The 17,215-nt window shown below is 49.7% G+C and overlaps 1 protein-coding gene across 3 annotated transcripts in view; it reads right to left on the reverse strand.

The window, feature by feature from the left end:
* The window catches only part of LOC137427527 (nucleotide-binding oligomerization domain-containing protein 2-like), a 105,743-nt gene that overhangs the window by 2,198 nt on the left and 86,330 nt on the right, over positions 1 to 17,215 (reverse strand). For 2 of the 3 annotated variants that reach the window (XM_068117087.2, XM_068117086.2), the window contains exons 12-13: positions 2,238 to 2,321; positions 715 to 798 (exon numbers count right to left, since the gene is read on the reverse strand). In XM_068117087.2, the coding sequence (XP_067973188.2) occupies positions 715 to 798; positions 2,238 to 2,321 (168 nt within the window). Of the gene's footprint in view, positions 1 to 714; positions 799 to 2,237; positions 2,322 to 8,726; positions 8,861 to 17,215 lie in introns of those variants that run through there. The other variant, XM_078778058.1, reaches the window with a different exon arrangement.

Genomic DNA, 17,215 nt, shown 5'->3' on the forward strand with positions numbered 1-17,215 from the left:
ACATGTTAATGATGATGTCATATGTGCCTCCATTATGACGTCATAATTCGACAAGTACAAAACTTCATCCGATCAAGATGAAATTTCTTGAGTGTCATCTAGGGATAAATTGGTGGAGAAAAAAAAAAGATGACGTCATCGGTCACGTGGTTCGGCCGCCACCTTGGAAAAACCGAAAAAAATTCCACCTCTATATCTCCGAAAGCGCTGCATATAGAACATTCAGACATGGCTCATTGTAAAGAAATCTCCATGTGGAATAACATCTGTTACTGATGATGTCATAGGTGCCTCCATTATGACGTCATAATTTGACAAGTACAAAACTTCATCCGATCAAGATGAAATTTCTTGAGCATAAACGAGGGATAAATTGGTGGAGAAAAAAAATAGTGATGACATCATCAGTCACGTGGTTCAGTCGCCATATTTGTTTAAACACAAAAGCCTTTAAAAAACCACTGAAAACACATCCTGGCATGGGTCTGCAATCTCTGATTGCTCTTTCTTGTTTGATTATTGTTTTTAATTTATTGTTATTTATTTGTTTTGATTATAGCTTTGTTTTCCGGTTTGACGTTAACTACCGTATTACAAAATAAACTTTTCACTTGCTGTAGTTTACTCGATTCAAATTTACTTGTGCATACATCAAGTTGGACGTCAAGTCCAGAGTTATATAGGAACAAAGTGAAGAAGTAGACGTGTACTCACACTAACTGCGTCAACGTTGTGTTCTTCTTCAAGGCAGAGATCAGGGCGTTTGCACCGATTAAAGTAATGTTGTTGTTGTTCAACCTTGGGGCAAACAATCAGAAAAGTGAACAGCTGTCCTTCGAAACCAGGAAGTCATTAGGTGAAAAAATTCATGCCGAATAAAATAATCTGCCAGATTCCTTGGTACATTTTGACGAGTAGGCTGTTCCGGCCCTATTCTAAATAGCTTCATCTGTTGAGAATTGGTTTGGCAGGCCCCTGAAATGGAGTAGCAACCTGTCCATGGTATTTTCTCGGCTATGAAAATATTCACCGACCCCAGATGTCCCAGTAGTGTAGCAGCATAGCAAACCTGTTGTGCATTTTGTGATACAAGCACCAAATTTGGCACAAATGTACATTAATATGTTGCGAACATTTTCAGATATTGGGCCACTTGAAATTCCGTAAATTTTTTTTCAAATTTTTTCAAATTTCGTAATTTCAAATTTTTCGGGTGACACCGTCACAATTTCGGTCTTCGAGGCCGGCCGATATAGTGGGGCGGCTTAGCCCAAATATTCAAAAGAATTGTGCATTTTGTGATACAAGCACCAAATTTGGCACAAATGTACATTAATATGTTGCGAACATTGTGTGGTCAGCAATGAAGACGAGAGTCTGAATTACATGTATGCAAAAGACCTTGTGAACCAGTGAAGCAAATACACGGGTAAGCATGAATTAAATCTAGGGCATGATATAATTTCCATGATGTTTACCTCGACACTCAATGGTGGAAGGAGGTAATGTTTTGATCCCAGCTTGTCTGTATGTCTGTTTGTCTGTTAGTCCACAAAATTCCAGACAAAGCTTGTAGTAGTGGTAGTTGTAGTGGTAGTGGTGATAACAGAAATTGTTATATAGAACTGAACTTATATTATTATTATATGCAGAAAATAACTTCATTTCTATATGTCCTGCAGTGGACAGGTTAATTGGTTTATGCACTGAAGGGGTCACCCTGGTGTGCACTGCTGTGTTCTGCCTCACTGAGTTGTTCAGGTATGATGTACTCAGCACAAGCTTCCGGTCGGCCCGGAGGTGGGGGTGCGGGGCCTGTCACGGAACGTCAAAACAAACGGCCTGCCGGGGCCGCCCAAAAGTCGGGCGTGAGGGGCGCGTCCACTAATGGAATGCCTCTCGCTTCCCAGATCGAGGGCCACGTGGTCAGGAGAACCTCGTCCCTTCCGGTCACACTTTGCCTATCGGCCGGCCTCGAAGACCGAAATTGTGACGGTGTCACCCGAAAAATTTGAAATTACGAAATTTGAAAAAATTTGAAAAAAAAATTACGGAATTTCAAGTGGCCCAATATCTGAAAATGTTCGCAACATATTAATGTACATTTGTGCCAAATTTGGTGCTTGTATCACAAAATGCACAATTCTTTGGAATATTTGGGCTAAGCCGCCCCACTACAGAGGGCTATCGGAGCAATAGTTAGGTTTAATAACGACGTGTTATGAGAACATTCGAACCAAAGGTTCCAGAGTCCGGTGTTGTTTTCGAGTGCGTCCGCAAGAACTTGTGCATCTTCATCTTGCAAGTTGTTCTCGCAAAGCCTGCAGGGACAAAGACACAATAACAATAATGAATAGGATATTAATTAGAAGTCCAAATCACTCTTGCCATTTAGCCAGACCAGGCCGCAAAACCTCGGGTGCTCCCGAGGTTTTGTGGCCTGGTCTGGCTAAATGGCAAGAGTGATTTGGATTCTGATGTTCTAGAAACCAAGCTTGTCTCGTTGCACATTCTCTGTTCGACTCTGGGCTCGGGTCATCTTGGGATGCCCATCAATATACTACCTGTGAAAGGAAGCACCATGGGTAACCCGGGCCAACACAGAAAAACTTTTCCTTTCTTTCTTGTAATGCCAAAGCGGTATTTGCTGTGTTGTAGGAAAAGAAAACCCCCAAAACCATAGTTGTTCCTTACCTGTCATGTTTTTTTTTATATCCCAAATATCCCAAAGCCATGTTGCTGGAATCCTGGCAAACCAAGTATCTGGCTAATATTATTATTTCGGATACAGCCTGTGACTACTGGTTGCATCATTGCTTGGAGCACAGGTATGCTGCTGATGCAGTGCCCCCAATTTCCAGTAAGCTGGTACTCATTTTGCCAACTTCGAACATGGCGGCATGGACTCAAACACAAGACCCAAATATCCTAAGGCAGCCACCATAACCGTTAAGCCAGCATCGGCCTTATCTGGCTAAAGTATACCAGCGACAGTGTTTCCACCTGCAGTATAGCATGTGACCCAATATACAGGTGATCTTTTCTGATTCACAAGCCTCTTACCCTGTGTTGATGGCTTTTTTGCAATCACATGGGACGAGGTACAGCCTGAGTGTGAACCTGAAATGGCAGCTGGTGACCTGTACCAACTGTGCTAATACATGTAGGGGATTGTCTATGTTTAAAACTGCTCTGAGTAACCTAACCGACAAGGATTCAGGGAATGAGAAAGCCTTTCAACATCATGGAGACAATATCCTTGAGTTTCTCATCGAGCTACTTCAGCAAAGTCATCACCGTGAGGTCAAAGGGTCCTTTTCTTCAGCTTCCATTGTGACTGGGCCTATAAGTCTAAGTGGAGTATAAGTCGATAAGTGGCGTATGTGTGTGTGTGTGTGTATGTATGTATATATATACATATATATATATATATATATATATATATATATATATATATATATATATATATATATATATATATATATATATATATATATATATATACAGACTTGGCATTTAATATGGAATATATTTTTTTTCTTGACATGAGTTTAGTTTCTTAACTCAGTATATCAATCTGGTGAGTTTCTTTTACACTTTGGTGATTTATTTGTTAAAAGAACCATGTCACTGATTGTCTGTCGCAGCAAGAAGTCAACAACATGATTATATCACAGGTGGCATGGCAAAATGTACGGACAGGTGCATTAAACAATTGGCTTCACAGTCGGGTATACAAGGGTTCTTGCATTCTGTATTAGTGGAAAACAACTGCTGCACATCTCCAAAAGTTATTGCCGCTTTCTCTGGAGATGGTCCGTCAACTTGACAATGCTGTTTGTCATGGAGTGGTGGCTTTACGAAATTCTGGCATGAAACAGCGTGCTATTGCTCGGCAGTATGGCATCACTCAAGGTCAGGTGTCAAAGATCCTGAAACGAAATCCTCAGAGGGGTGTCCCTACTCCAATACCGAGGCCAGGACGTCCCCGCAGAACCACAAGGAGGGATTATCGCCAGCTGCACCGGTTAGTCCGCAATGGCCATACCAAGTCAGCTAATCGGCGTTTGGCTGAGTGGCAGCAACTGACAAATGTGCCTGTATCCAGAAGGCTAGTCAACCAACGACTGGTTCAAGCAGGCCATCGTGCCAGGCGTCCACTGAGAAAGCCACGCCTGACCACACAACACCGCCAGCGCCGATTGCAGTGGGCCAGAGAGCACCGTCAATGGCAGCCAGGACACTGGAATCACGTGATCTTCAGTGACGAGTCTAGATTTCTGGTCTATCGTCAAGATGGCTGCGTCCGAGTGCGCAGACAAGTGCATGAAGCCTACAACAAAGATTGCATAGTGCCAAGAGTCCAAGCTGGAGGTGGTGGGGTGACCGTTTGGGCTGCTTTTCGTGCAGGGCGCAAAACTGACCTGGTTGTTCTGAATGGAAACCTGAACCAGTTCAAGTACAGGGCCATTCTGAAGAAACATTGCTTCCATTTGCTCGTGCAGCCTTTAGAGGAAACTTTGTCTCCCAAGATGACAATGCACGGCCTCATCGTGCTTGCATGATCCAACACTTTCTTGCTGACCGTGGTGTAGAGCATATGGAGTGGCCTGCCATGTCCCCGGATATGAATCCGATAGAGAACTTGTGGGCAGAATTAACGCGTCAAATCGACCACTTGGACCAGCAGCCGACCTCTGTGCGTGAATTGCAGCAGGCTATTGTCACTGCATGGCAAGCGATTCCTGTCCAAACCTTGGCAAATCTCGTGAACAGCAGGCCTCAACGTGTACGTGCTCTCCTGAATGCTCGTGGGGGTTACACGAAGTACTGAACTGTAATTTTTCTGTCCGTAATCCCAGTCGTAATTTAACTTTTGTTTTTGTTAAAAAAATTTTTGGCTAATGTGCAAAATAAAGAGATACTTCTGGAAAACGTACAGACGTTTAACACAGTACTGTCCATGAATTGAGTTCGATATCAGTTTACATCACTTTCAAGGGTCAATTTATTTGTTTCGAAATGTCAAATGTGGTTTTTGTTTCTTTTAAAGGTCACATTAACAAAATCTAGAATAATTTCAACATAATTCCAATGAACTTTTGGTTCTAAGACATCTTGAAAAGTAAGTTCACCCCCACAAAAAACATATTCCATATTAAATGCCAAGTCTGTGTGTGTGTGTGTGTGTGTGCGTGTGTGTGTGTGTGTGTGTGTGTGTGTGTGTGTGTGTGTGTGTGTGTATGTATGTATGTATATATATATATATATATATATATATATAACTGTGAGAAATAGTAGAAACTCCACAGTACGAGCAGGGCGTCTCATTTGCATTGAATAAATAATCGGGAGATTGAATAAGACGCGGACGTAGCTTCAGGGCTTCGATCTTTAATTCGACAAGCTTTCGACCAACAAAGGTCTTCTTCTGAGTCGGCCCCAAGTTGACTTCCGTTGAACTTGGGGCCGACTCAGAAGAAGACCTTTGTTGGTCGAAAGCTTGTCGAATTAAAGATCGAAGCCCTGAAGCTACGTCCGCGTCTTATTCAATCTCCCGATTATATATACTAGGGCATGCCCGTACTATATCTATATCTAAAATTATATCCCCCCCCTCTATTTACATGAAATGGTTTGGTCCAAAGCGAACGGCTTGCGAGTGGTGACAATCCCCCCCCTCTATTTACATGCAATGGTTTGGTCCAAAGCGAACGGCTTCCGGAGTTTGGTAAAGAAATCGCCATCGCGTGCACAAACGCGCAGGAAAGCGAATGAATCGCAAATTCGTTTTTATTAGTTGTAAAACATAGTTTAAACGCCAACATAGTTTGCAAACGTGAAATAAATGAATACGCTCTCAAATGTGCCATCCGAGGCAGAGTGTGCCCGCCACGTTCGGCACACGCGATCGTTCGCTGCTCTCTGATTGGTTGAATCGTTTTTTGGACATAGCTCGGTAAGTAATTGTCCGATTAATATGAAACCTTGAAAAGGCACATCCTCGGGTCCCCAGCAATATACCTGGCAAGTTAAAAGTATATCGGACCCGTGGTTGTCGAGAAACAGCGGTCACAGACAAACGTACAGACAGACAGACAGAGATTACTGGAATTATATATATATATATATATATATATATATATATATATATATATATATATATATATAATATATATATATATATATATATATATTAGGGTGGTGCTCAAAATAATTTAAAAAAAATATTTACTGGGACATGGCTTTATGTTGTTCCTTTTGTTCCAAAATGAAAAGACACCAAATATGAAAGCAATCTGATTTTATTTAGGGGTGCCACATCAGCCTTCAAACTAAAGGTGTCTACAAAACTTTTCTATATATGGATCGAAAGCAAAACCAGAAGTTTGTTTTATGAAAATCCACCCTCCACTCACTTTCTTTGTATTCTAGCAAACACAAGTTACAATAGCTGCACAAATAGCACTATATTGCTATGAAAACTCAAATTCAATGATAGCAATCCAAATGTTCAGTTCATAAAATGAAGAGACACCATATCACATAATATTAAAAAACCCAAATATAATGAGAAATGTAACTCCTATTTCTGGGCCTGTTTCACCACTGTTGCCTTCCTGGCATCGGGGTACATCTTCCTGTGAGCAGCAACAACTTGGAGCAGAGCTTGCTTTTCCTCTTCATCCTTTGTAAGGAGCTTATTGTAGTCTTGTATCAATGCGACACCCCTTTCTGCCCTGTCGTTCACCACGACTAAGCCACTGGCGGCTTTCTTTGCTTCCTGAAAGCTGGTTTCTTGCTCCCATGAACCAGGATCCTTATCCATCCAATCAGTTGGGGTCCCTAGGATGCTGAAGAAATGCTTGGTGTGTTTTGTTATGAGGCCAGCGATTGACAGGGCGGTTCCTCGTTTGATAGCTGGTCTCTTTGGAGAGGGGTTTTCACCGTCATTTTTCAATGCTTCAATCATATTGATCTTGCTTTCTTTGTCAATTCTGGTGTCAAAGAATGCAAATGCCACTAGTACTGGGCTCATGTACCACGTGTGGCGGCCAAGTGCCTTCAAGGCTGCCTGAGCCATCTTCTGATTGATTTGTTCAAACTTTTCCAACTTCTTGAAGAGGTTAATGTCATTCAGGGGAGCCTCAATAGCTTGTGGAGCCCGAAACCAAGCCTGTACATACACAAGGCAGACAAAAATGTTGAAGGCTCGGAGTTCTCTCGCCTCTCGAAGTGTCAAGTGGAACTCTGACCGAAACATGAACACCTGTAGTGAATATAGTTCTTTTGCCATCCATCTGGCTCTGTGCATTGCTCCTGGAGCCATGATCCGGATTCCACGAGGTGGGATTCCTCCCATGTAGATGACAGTCAGTTCTAGGAGTTCACGATAATCATCTCGTGGCTGCTGATCTTTCAAACACACAAGAGCAAATTCCAGAGCTTCATCCATCATGTCATTGTTCTGTGCAAACTCAGCTGCCGTATCAGGATCTGTGAATCCATTTTTTGGTTGGTGATGGGCAATGGACGGCCACTCCGCCTGAAACCGCTTAAAAAGCTGGTTGTCAGGGCCTGATGAAGGACCGAAAAGTGGTGAAAACATCTCCCAGAATGATTTCGTGCGCATGATGGCGGCAAGCCAATTGAATTAGTTCAGTCTGTAGCTTCTTTTCAATGAGGACAGCAGCCCCTCCACGAACACCTGAATTGCTGGCCGTTGTGTCAAAAGACAAAGCCTTCACCTTGCCCACAAGGTTCCAGCTCTTCAGTGTGTCCACTACAGCGGTTGCCATAGCTTCTCCTCCCCCGTCAGGTAACTTGGGAACATTCAACAGCTGCTCCATTCCATGGTACTGGTTGGACACAAGGATTGGAAGACGATCCACCTTCACATGCACAAAATCTCCAGTGACATCGGGAAGAAGCTTTCCATCCCAATGGACCACTAAAGGACCCTGCACATTATGATGAAATGCTTCTTTTATTTCGTCCATGGTTTTGCATCGATGCATCATGCGATTCCGCCGCACTGTCCATCGGTTCAGTGCCAGCTCTGCAGGATCCCATCCTACTGCTCTACAAATGGATGCCAAGTTGTGGACAGCCATTCCGTCACTTGTTTTCGTACGATCCAAAGAAGCTGCGACTTCAGGAGTGACAATGTTGATAGGCCTTCTTTTCTTGGGACGAGATATCCCACCATCAGATGATGAAGAACCAGCCTGTGCCGTGGTCTCAGAGTCAGAGTCTGAGTCTGTGACTTCCATAGCAGTAGCACCCTTCATGACCATTTCCTGTCTCTTATTTTCCTTCTCTGCCTTAGTCTTCTCCTTTTCTTCCCTTTCTTTCTTTCGCTTCGTTTTTGCTTCCAACACAGTGTCTACAGATCCCATTGAAGCCTTCCTCTCTGAGAATTGATCGTGAAGAAACTTCCTGTCCTCGGGGTTGGTGATTATGGCCTCCGAATGTGCATGCCTAAGATCAAACGTCTTCTCCAAGGAGGCCTTGAAGGATGCTTCCTTTTTCTCTTGGGTCGCACCACCCCGCTTTGCACCTTTTTGGAGGCTCCTCCATTCTTCATATAGCCTCTCCAAACGATGGATGCAGTGCTGCTTCGTCGTTGTAGGTAGGTGAGCTTTTTCCCAGAACTTCACAACCTCTTCAATGGTGAGGGTTGCACTCTCCCGGGCAGTGCGATTCTCCTTCTTCAGGTGATGGAAAAACAGGACAAGAGATTGATGCACAGTCGGGAGCTTGGCACCTTTGATGGCATCTCCAGAAGTGGACCCAATGAGATACACATTATCCTGAGCCCGAGTTTTCAATGAAACACTGGTACTAGCACATGCCATATCTGCAAAATACGCAAGAATGTGGTTAAAATCCTGTTAATTCTTACTCCACAGGGTCACTCTCTACAAAAGAGCCACAGTCAATAAGTTAGGCCTACATATTACACACTAAAAAAGCGTACCCCTGACCCCGGGAACCTGTACAAAACATGCATGAAAATTGCCCAGATAGTGATCATAGGAAGTCTCAAAACTGTATGTATAATATATTGTAGATAACTATATATATAATGTATAATGTGTATTTATGTATATTTATTATTTAATGTATATTTTATGTATAAATTTAATGTATATTTAATTATAATGTATATATATTGTATAACTATATATTTATTTATTATATTTAAATTTTAATATATTATATTTATTTTTAATATATTATTTAATGTATTATATTTGTCTATATTTGTATAATTGTCTATCGTATAATTGTATATATAATGTATAATATAATATTGTGGTGGACATGAAAGCACTGACGTGGTGACATCACCCTGCACACCAAGTGGGGATGGGCCACGCCAGGGAGAGAGGCGTGGCCTCACGATATACACGGGGCGTGCAGCCCTGAGCAGCTTAGTGTTACAGTGAGCTCCTGAAATAAAGACGCTTATAACTTTATAAGTTACCGCTTGTCCGCTTCCTCCTTGCTCGCAAGCAGCGCGCGTAACACCGCGCTTTACTGGTGACCCTCGACGTTGGATCTGCCGGAGCGATCCTTCCACACACGACGCCATTGCCATGGCCAACTTCATCAAACTTCCCGAATTTTGGGAGGCCCAGGCCGAAGTCTGGTTCGTCCAAGCCGAAGCCCAATTTCAGCTTCGGCGCCTCACCGGCGACGACACGCGCTACTGCCACGTCGTCGCCTCCCTCGGGCCCGGCACGGCCGCTCGAGTTGTGTCCGTCCTTCGCCACCCACCGGACGGCCACAAGTACGAGGCACTCAAGCGGCTACTCCTAGCCACGTTCGGCCTCACGGACGACGCACGGGCCGACCGCCTCCTGGATCTCCCCGAGCTCAGCGACACGCGCCCGTCGGTCCGAATGGACCATATGCTGTCACTGCTGGGCGACGAAGCCCCCGGTTCTCTATTCCGGGCGCTTTTCCGTCGCCAACTTCCAGCGCAGGTTCGCCTCGCGTTGGCCGGGACCGCGCTAACGGAACCCCGAGCATTGGCAGCCGAGGCGGACAGGTACTTTGCGGCCGTCACGGACCTTGAGGCTGATGCTGCTGATGATGCTGATCCACAGCATTAGCTTACACAGCATACGCAGCATGCTGATCCACACCTCGTGACCGCCGCCACGCCCCGCCCACCGCCGCGGCGAAAACCGCCACCGCGGGGAAACCCGCCAACTCCACCGGCCTGGCGGAGCCAGCCGCGCTCCTCCAGCTCCACCACCTGGTGCTGGTTCCACGCCAAGTTCGGCCACGAGGCTCGGCAGTGTCATCCGCCATGCTCCTTCAACAGGTCGGGAAACGCCCGGGCCGGTGCTCAATAGTGGCGATGAGCACCGGCCGTTCGAGCAGCCTGCTGTTCATAACGGACACCTTATCCGGGCGCCGTTACCTGTGCGACACGGGAGCGCAGGTGAGTGTCGTTCCCCCCGGTAAGTCAGACAAGCACGCCGCGGGCGGGGGCCCCGCACTGCTTGCCGCGAACGGGACGCCCATCCGTACGTATGGAAAACGCTGCCTCTCTCTGCGGTTTGGAGGGCAGGTTTTCCGATGGACGTTCGTCACCGCCGACGTGCCCATGGCACTGCTTGGCGCGGACTTCCTGTGCGCTAATGGGCTCCTGGTCGACGTAAAGCGCAGACGGCTTGTCCAGGCCGAGACGTTCAGCCCGCTCGCTTGTGCGCTGCCCAGCTCGTCGAGCAGTTCAACGAGCGGCTTGCCAAGCGGCTTGCCAAACGGTTCGGTTCCGGCCACGTTGGTCTGTACGCTTCCGGCAGCGGACGCATTCACCCGCCTCCTCGCCGGCTTCCCGGCCCTCACGCGGCCCACCTTCTCGGCGGGGGCCGTCAAGCACGGGGTGGCCCATCACATCCCCACCGTCGGGCCACCGGTCTACGCCCGGGCACGCCGCCTCGAGCCGACGAAGCTGGCGGTGGCAAAAGCGGTGTTCGCTGCCCTGGAGCGACTCGGCATCGTTCGGCGCTCAGAGAGCGCTTGGGCGTCGCCGCTGCACATCGTGCCGAAGCCCGGCGGGGGATGGCGACCGTGCGGGGACTATCGCCGTCTCAATGACGCCACGACTCCCGACCGCTACCCCGTCCCCCACATTCAGGACTTTTCCGCCCGTTTGGCGGGCATGTCCTTCTTCTCGAAGGTGGACCTCATACGCGGCTACCATCAGGTCCCCGTCAGGCCGGAGGACGTCCCGAAGATGGCGGTCATCACGCCATTCGGACTCTTCGAGTTCCTGCGGATGCCCTTCGGTCTGAAGAATGCGGCTCAGGCGTTCCAGCGACTGATGGACAGCGTCCTGCGCGACTTGGATTTTGTCTACGTCTACCTGGACGATATCCTCGTCGCCAGCGCGTCCCGCGAAGAGCACCTACGCCACCTCCGCACGCTCTTCGAACGCCTGGGCCAGCATGGCCTGATTGTGAACCCCGCAAAGTGCCGGTTCGGCGCCGCCATAATCGATTTTCTGGGGCACCGTGTCACCAGGCACGGAGCCGTCCCCTTGCCGGCCAAGGTGGAGGCGGTGAAGGGGTTTCCGCGCCCCCGCACGATCAGAGGGCTGCAGGAGTTCCTGGGCATGGTGAACTTTTACCATCGGTTCCTGCCCCGTATCGCCCACCTCCTGCGCCCCCTGCACGAAGCTCTCCGAGGTAAGCCGGGCAAAGGCGACGTTACCTGGACCGAGCAGATGGACATCATCCGCGAAGCTCGCCTTGGCTAACGCCACCATGCTCGCGCACCCGGCGCCCGATGCACCGATCGCCCTCACCACCGACGCCTCGGACTACGCGGTGGGCGCGGTGCACGAGCAATGGGTGCGTGGAGCTTGGCAACCGCTGGCGTTCTTTAGCCGGCAGCTTCGCCCACCCGAACGCCGTTACAGTACCTTCGACCGCGAGTTGCTCGGGCTTCACTTGGCGGTCAGGCACTTCCGCCATCTGCTCGAGGGCCGTGCGTTCACGGCCTTCGTCGACCACAAGCCGCTGATCTTCGCGATGGGCAAGGTCACCGAGCCGTGGTCGGCCCGGCAGCAGCGTCACCTCTCGGCCGTGTCCGAGTACACGACGGACATCCGGCACGTCGCGGGGAAGGACAACCCGGTGGCGGATTGCCTTTCCCGGGCCGTCGCCCACGCAGTCCACCTCGGCATCGACTATGCCCGGATGGCAGCGGACCAGGCCGCTGACCCCGACATCCAGGCCTTGCGGACCGCCGTCATGGGCCTCCGCGTCACCGAGGTGCCGTTCGACGGCGCGGGCGCGGCCCTCTTGTGCGACGTCTCCCTCGGGCGTCCTCGCCCCCATCGTGCCCGCGGGCTGGCAGCGCCAGGTGTTTGACGCCATCCACGGCCTGTCCCACCCGGGCGCGAGGGCCTCCCAAAGGTTGATCGCCGACAAGCTCGTCTGGCATGGCCTCCGGAAGGCCGTCCGCGGCTGGGCCAGGACGTGCCTCGCGTGCCAGCGCGCCAAGGTGCACCGGCAAACCCAGGCCCCGTTGGCCCCGTTCACGGTGCCGGAACGCCGGTTTGACCACGTCCACGTGGACCTGGTGGGACCTCTGCCCCCCTCGCGGGGTTTCACCCACGTCCTCACCATGGTGGACCGCACCACCCGGTGGCCGGAGGCCGTGCCCTTGGCGTCGACGACGGTGGCCGATGTCGCGCAGGCTTTCATCGCCACCTGGGTCGCCCGGTTCGGCGCCCCCTCAGACATCTCGTCCGACCGCGGCCCCCAGTTCACCTCGGAGTTCTGGGGGGCGGTCGCGCAGGGGCTCGGGGTCCGGCTGCACCGAACCACGGCCTACCACCCCCAGGCTAACGGCCTGTGTGAGCGATTTCACCGCTCATTGAAGGCCGTGCTCCGGGCCACCCTCCGCGACAGCGGCTGGGTCGACAGGCTCCCCTGGGTCCTGCTGGGCCTCCGGACGGCGCCCAAGGAGGACCTGCGCGCATCCGCGGCGGAGTTGGTCTTCGGGCAACCGCTGCGGGTGCCGGGCGAGTTCCTCCCCGACTCCACGGCACCATGGTCCGCGGCACAGCAGCGCTCTGCTCTGCAAGAGACCGCCCAGAGGTTCGCCCCGGTGCCAACGGCATGCCACGGGCATCCACCGACACACGTCGCCCCGGAGCTTCGCACGGCGGAGTACGTCTTCGTCCGCCACGATGCCCACCGGACACCACTGCGGCCCCCGTACGACGGGCCTTTCCGCGTGCTGGAGACCGGGGCGAAGCACTTCACCCTGGACATCGGCGGTACTCCTGACCGCGTTTCTGTAGACCGCCTCAAGCCGGCCCACCTCGATGTGGACCATCCACCGCCAGTGGCCCGACCCCCGCGTCGGGGCCACCCCCCTGCGGGCGGACCCCCGGCACCGCCCAGCCCCGCCGCCCCACGGACCTGCAGCCGGAGGCATCCCAGATGGCATCCCTGCATCCCAGACGCCGCCAGTCGCCAGGGGGCGCTTCGGCCGGGTCATCCGTTTGCCCCGCAAACTGACCCTTCAGGTGCGCGGGGATTCTGGGGGGGCGCGTGTGGCGGACACGAAAGCACTGATGTGGTGACATCACCCCGCACACCAAGTGGGGATGGGCCACGCCAGGGAGAGAGGCGTGGCCTCACGATATACACGGGGCGCGCAGCCCTGAGCAGCTTAGTGTTACAGTGAGCTCCTGAAATAAAGACGCTTATAAGTTACCGCTTGTCCGCTTCCTCCTTGCTCGCAAGCAGCGCGCGTAACGCCGCGCTTTAATATATATTATTATTATTTAATGTATATTTACTATATATTTATTTTTAATATCATATTTAATGTATATATTATATAATTGTGTATTTATTTTGTGTATATACAGCCCAAAAAATGGGAATTCCTATTTTTGCATGGGGGAAAATTCATCACTGATGTGGCACCCCTAAATATTATTGGATTCCATTCAAATTTGGTGTGGTTTCCTTTGACACCAAAAGGAACAAACATAGACCATGTCCCGGAGAAAATCTGCATTTTGATTTTTTGAAGCCCACCCTAATTATATATATATATACGTATATATGGGCAATGTATATATATATATTGTTGTGGATATGAGAATTGTGTTTTTTTATTGTGTAGTACATTGTAAAATATCACCCTCCTTCCTCCAGTTGTGTATAAAGGTCAAAGTGTGTCCCGTAATTAGGTCATAAACAATCATGTTAGCCAATCATAGATTTTCTCCTTCTTGGTAGTTTATTTCCTTATTCTATGTTGGTTAAGGCTGTGTCTTCCATTAATTGACACTCCATTGCACCGAATTCAAATAGATAGATCCCCTTTCAGCCCCATTCCCAAAGCCTCTATTGCCAACTGCATTCGCCGCCATTGCCCATGTGCTCCAACTCGGAGAAGAAGGGCGTGCCCGCCCATCGTCATCAAGGGTGGAGCCAGAGAGCCCGTGCCCACCAATCAGGGCCGAGGCGAGCTCACCGATGGGCGTGTCCTGGAGGCCGGCGGCTTGATCGCCCGAGGCGTTATATAAGTGCGCGCGGAAGCCTTTCAATAAGGTCCAAGAAAGAGTTGCGCCAGAGACGGCAGATGAGTTCAGAGTTCTAAGAGTTGCGCCAGGGACAGCAGATGAGTGAGACGAGCCCTCGGAGAGAGAAGGGAGACGCGTCCTGAGGTGAGCCAGAGAAGCAGTTTGGCTCCACCAGCAGTTTGGCTCCACCAGCAGTTTTGGCTCCACCAGCAGCTTTGGCTCCACAAGCAGCGTTGACTCCACCAGGCAGCTTCGACCCGTTACCCCGTGGGAACCAGATTGCGGTGGCATCGGTGGCCGTCGAGGTCCAGCCCGACGTCCCGTGCGGGACCAAGCCCGAACCATCTGCCCCAGCTGAACCTTCCCATTCCTCCTTCCAGTCGTTCCTGCCTCCATTCCCCATTCGTGTGAGTCCATCTTTGTTTGTTCTGTCCTGGGTTAAGTAAGACTGCATAGGTAAGCTAAGTTTCACTGTGTCCTTCTGGTCCGTCCCTCTTTCTGCATTATTTTATTATCCTTCCTTCTTCCTTGGTTTCTTTCATTGTGTAAATAGTAATAATAAATCATAGTAGTATTTCCAACCTTTTGCCTTCGTCTTCCTCTTCTTCACATCCGTGTCGTCTTTGTCTTTTCCCTCATTGAATACCGGTAGCACGATTTGGCCAACGTTTAAGGAATCGGGTCTAGTCATTGTTAACGGTTCGGGCCGCGGCTGCCATCCGCTCGGCAATCCAGTAACATCTTATCCGCGGTACGAACGGGGCTGTGCCTTTCCGGAGGTGCCTTTCCGGAGGTGCCTGTGCCTTTCCGGAGGCCGCGGTGCAGCTTCAGGGACCACGTCGGTCAGTAACAAACGAGGGGACTAATCCCCCCTCAAAGGGGAACCATAGGCCGACGTTGGGTTCCGTAACAATATATATATATATATATATATATATATATATATATATATATATATAAAAATATATATATATATATATATATATATATATATATATATATATATATATATATATATATATCAGTCACTATGCGACCTTCATATCATCAGTGGAGAACCGCCAGCAAGGTGTCCCATACAGCTGCTGCTGCACCTTGCTGGGAGCGATACGCACCGCCTGCCACGCGGTGACGTTATCTCTGGTATCCACTCATCATATGGAGTCGACCTGGTTGCGGTTGGGAGTTACTAATAATGGTATCTGTAATCTGGTTCTCCAACCTAATGAGCGGACAACATGACGTCATCGCCATGCACGTCCGCCTTGCCTGCAAAGTTCCAGAGGAACCATCTAGCAGTGCGTCATTACGGATTATAAATACAGATACTGTCACAAGTGCATGCAAAACTCACAGTTACCGACCTGGTTTCGCCCTTGTTGGGGCTTCATCAGGGCAACGCAGTGAGGCTTTCCATACACTTGTAACTCTGTGACCCTTTCGGTTTTTATATCAGTCACTATGCGACCTTCATATCATCAGTGGAGAACCGCCAGCAAGGTGTCCCATACAGCTGCTGCTGCACCTTGCTGGGAGCGATACGCACCGCCTGCCACGCGGTGACGTTATCTCTGGTATCCACTCATCATATGGAGTCGACCTGGTTGCGGTTGGGAGTTTGCCTTCGTCTTCCTCTTCTTCACATCCGTGTCGTCTTTGTCTTTTCCCTCATTGAATACCGGTGGCACGATTTGGCCAACGTTTAAGGAATCGGGTGAGGCTTTCCTCACTGCGTATGGAAAGCCTCACTGCGTTGCCCTGATGAAGCCCCAACAAGGGCGAAACCAGGTCGGTAACTGTGAGTTTTGCATGCACTTGTGACAGTATCTGTATTTATAATCCGTAATGACGCACTGCTAGATGGTTCCTCTGGAACTTTGCAGGCAAGGCGGACGTGCATGGCGATGACGTCATGTTGTCCGCTCATTAGGTTGGAGAACCAGATTACAGATACCATTATTAGTAACTCCCAACCGCAACCAGGTCGACTCCATATGATGAGTGGATACCAGAGATAACGTCACCGCGTGGCAGGCGGTGCGTATCGCTCCCAGCAAGGTGCAGCAGCAGCTGTATGGGACACCTTGCTGGCGGTTCTCCACTGATGATATGAAGGTCGCATAGTGACTGATATAAAAACCGAAAGGGTCACAGAGTTACAAGTGTATGGAAAGCCTCACTGCGTTGCCCTGATGAAGCCCCAACAAGGGCGAAACCAGGTCGGTAACTGTGAGTTTTGCATGCACTTGTGACAGTATCTGTATTTATAATCCGTAATGACGCACTGCTAGATGGTTCCTCTGGAACTTTGCAGGCAAGGCGGACGTGCATGGCGATGACGTCATGTTGTCCGCTCATTAGGTTGGAGAACCAGATTACAGATACCATTATTAGTAACTCCCAACCGCAACCAGGTCGACTCCATATGATGAGTGGATACCAGAGATAACGTCACCGCGTGGCAGGCGGTGCGTATCGCTCCCAGCAAGGTGCAGCAGCAGCTGTATGGGACACCTTGCTGGCGGTTCTCCACTGATGATATGAAGGTCGCATAGTGACTGATATAAAAACCGAAAGGGTCACAGAGTTACAAGTGTATGGAAAGCCTCACTGCGTTGCCCTGATGAAGCCCCAACAAGGGCGAAA

The sequence above is a fragment of the Myxine glutinosa genome, chromosome 5, assembly GCF_964187855.1.
Source record: "Myxine glutinosa chromosome 5, kmMyxGlut1.1, whole genome shotgun sequence".
NCBI lineage: Eukaryota > Metazoa > Chordata > Myxini > Myxiniformes > Myxinidae > Myxine > Myxine glutinosa.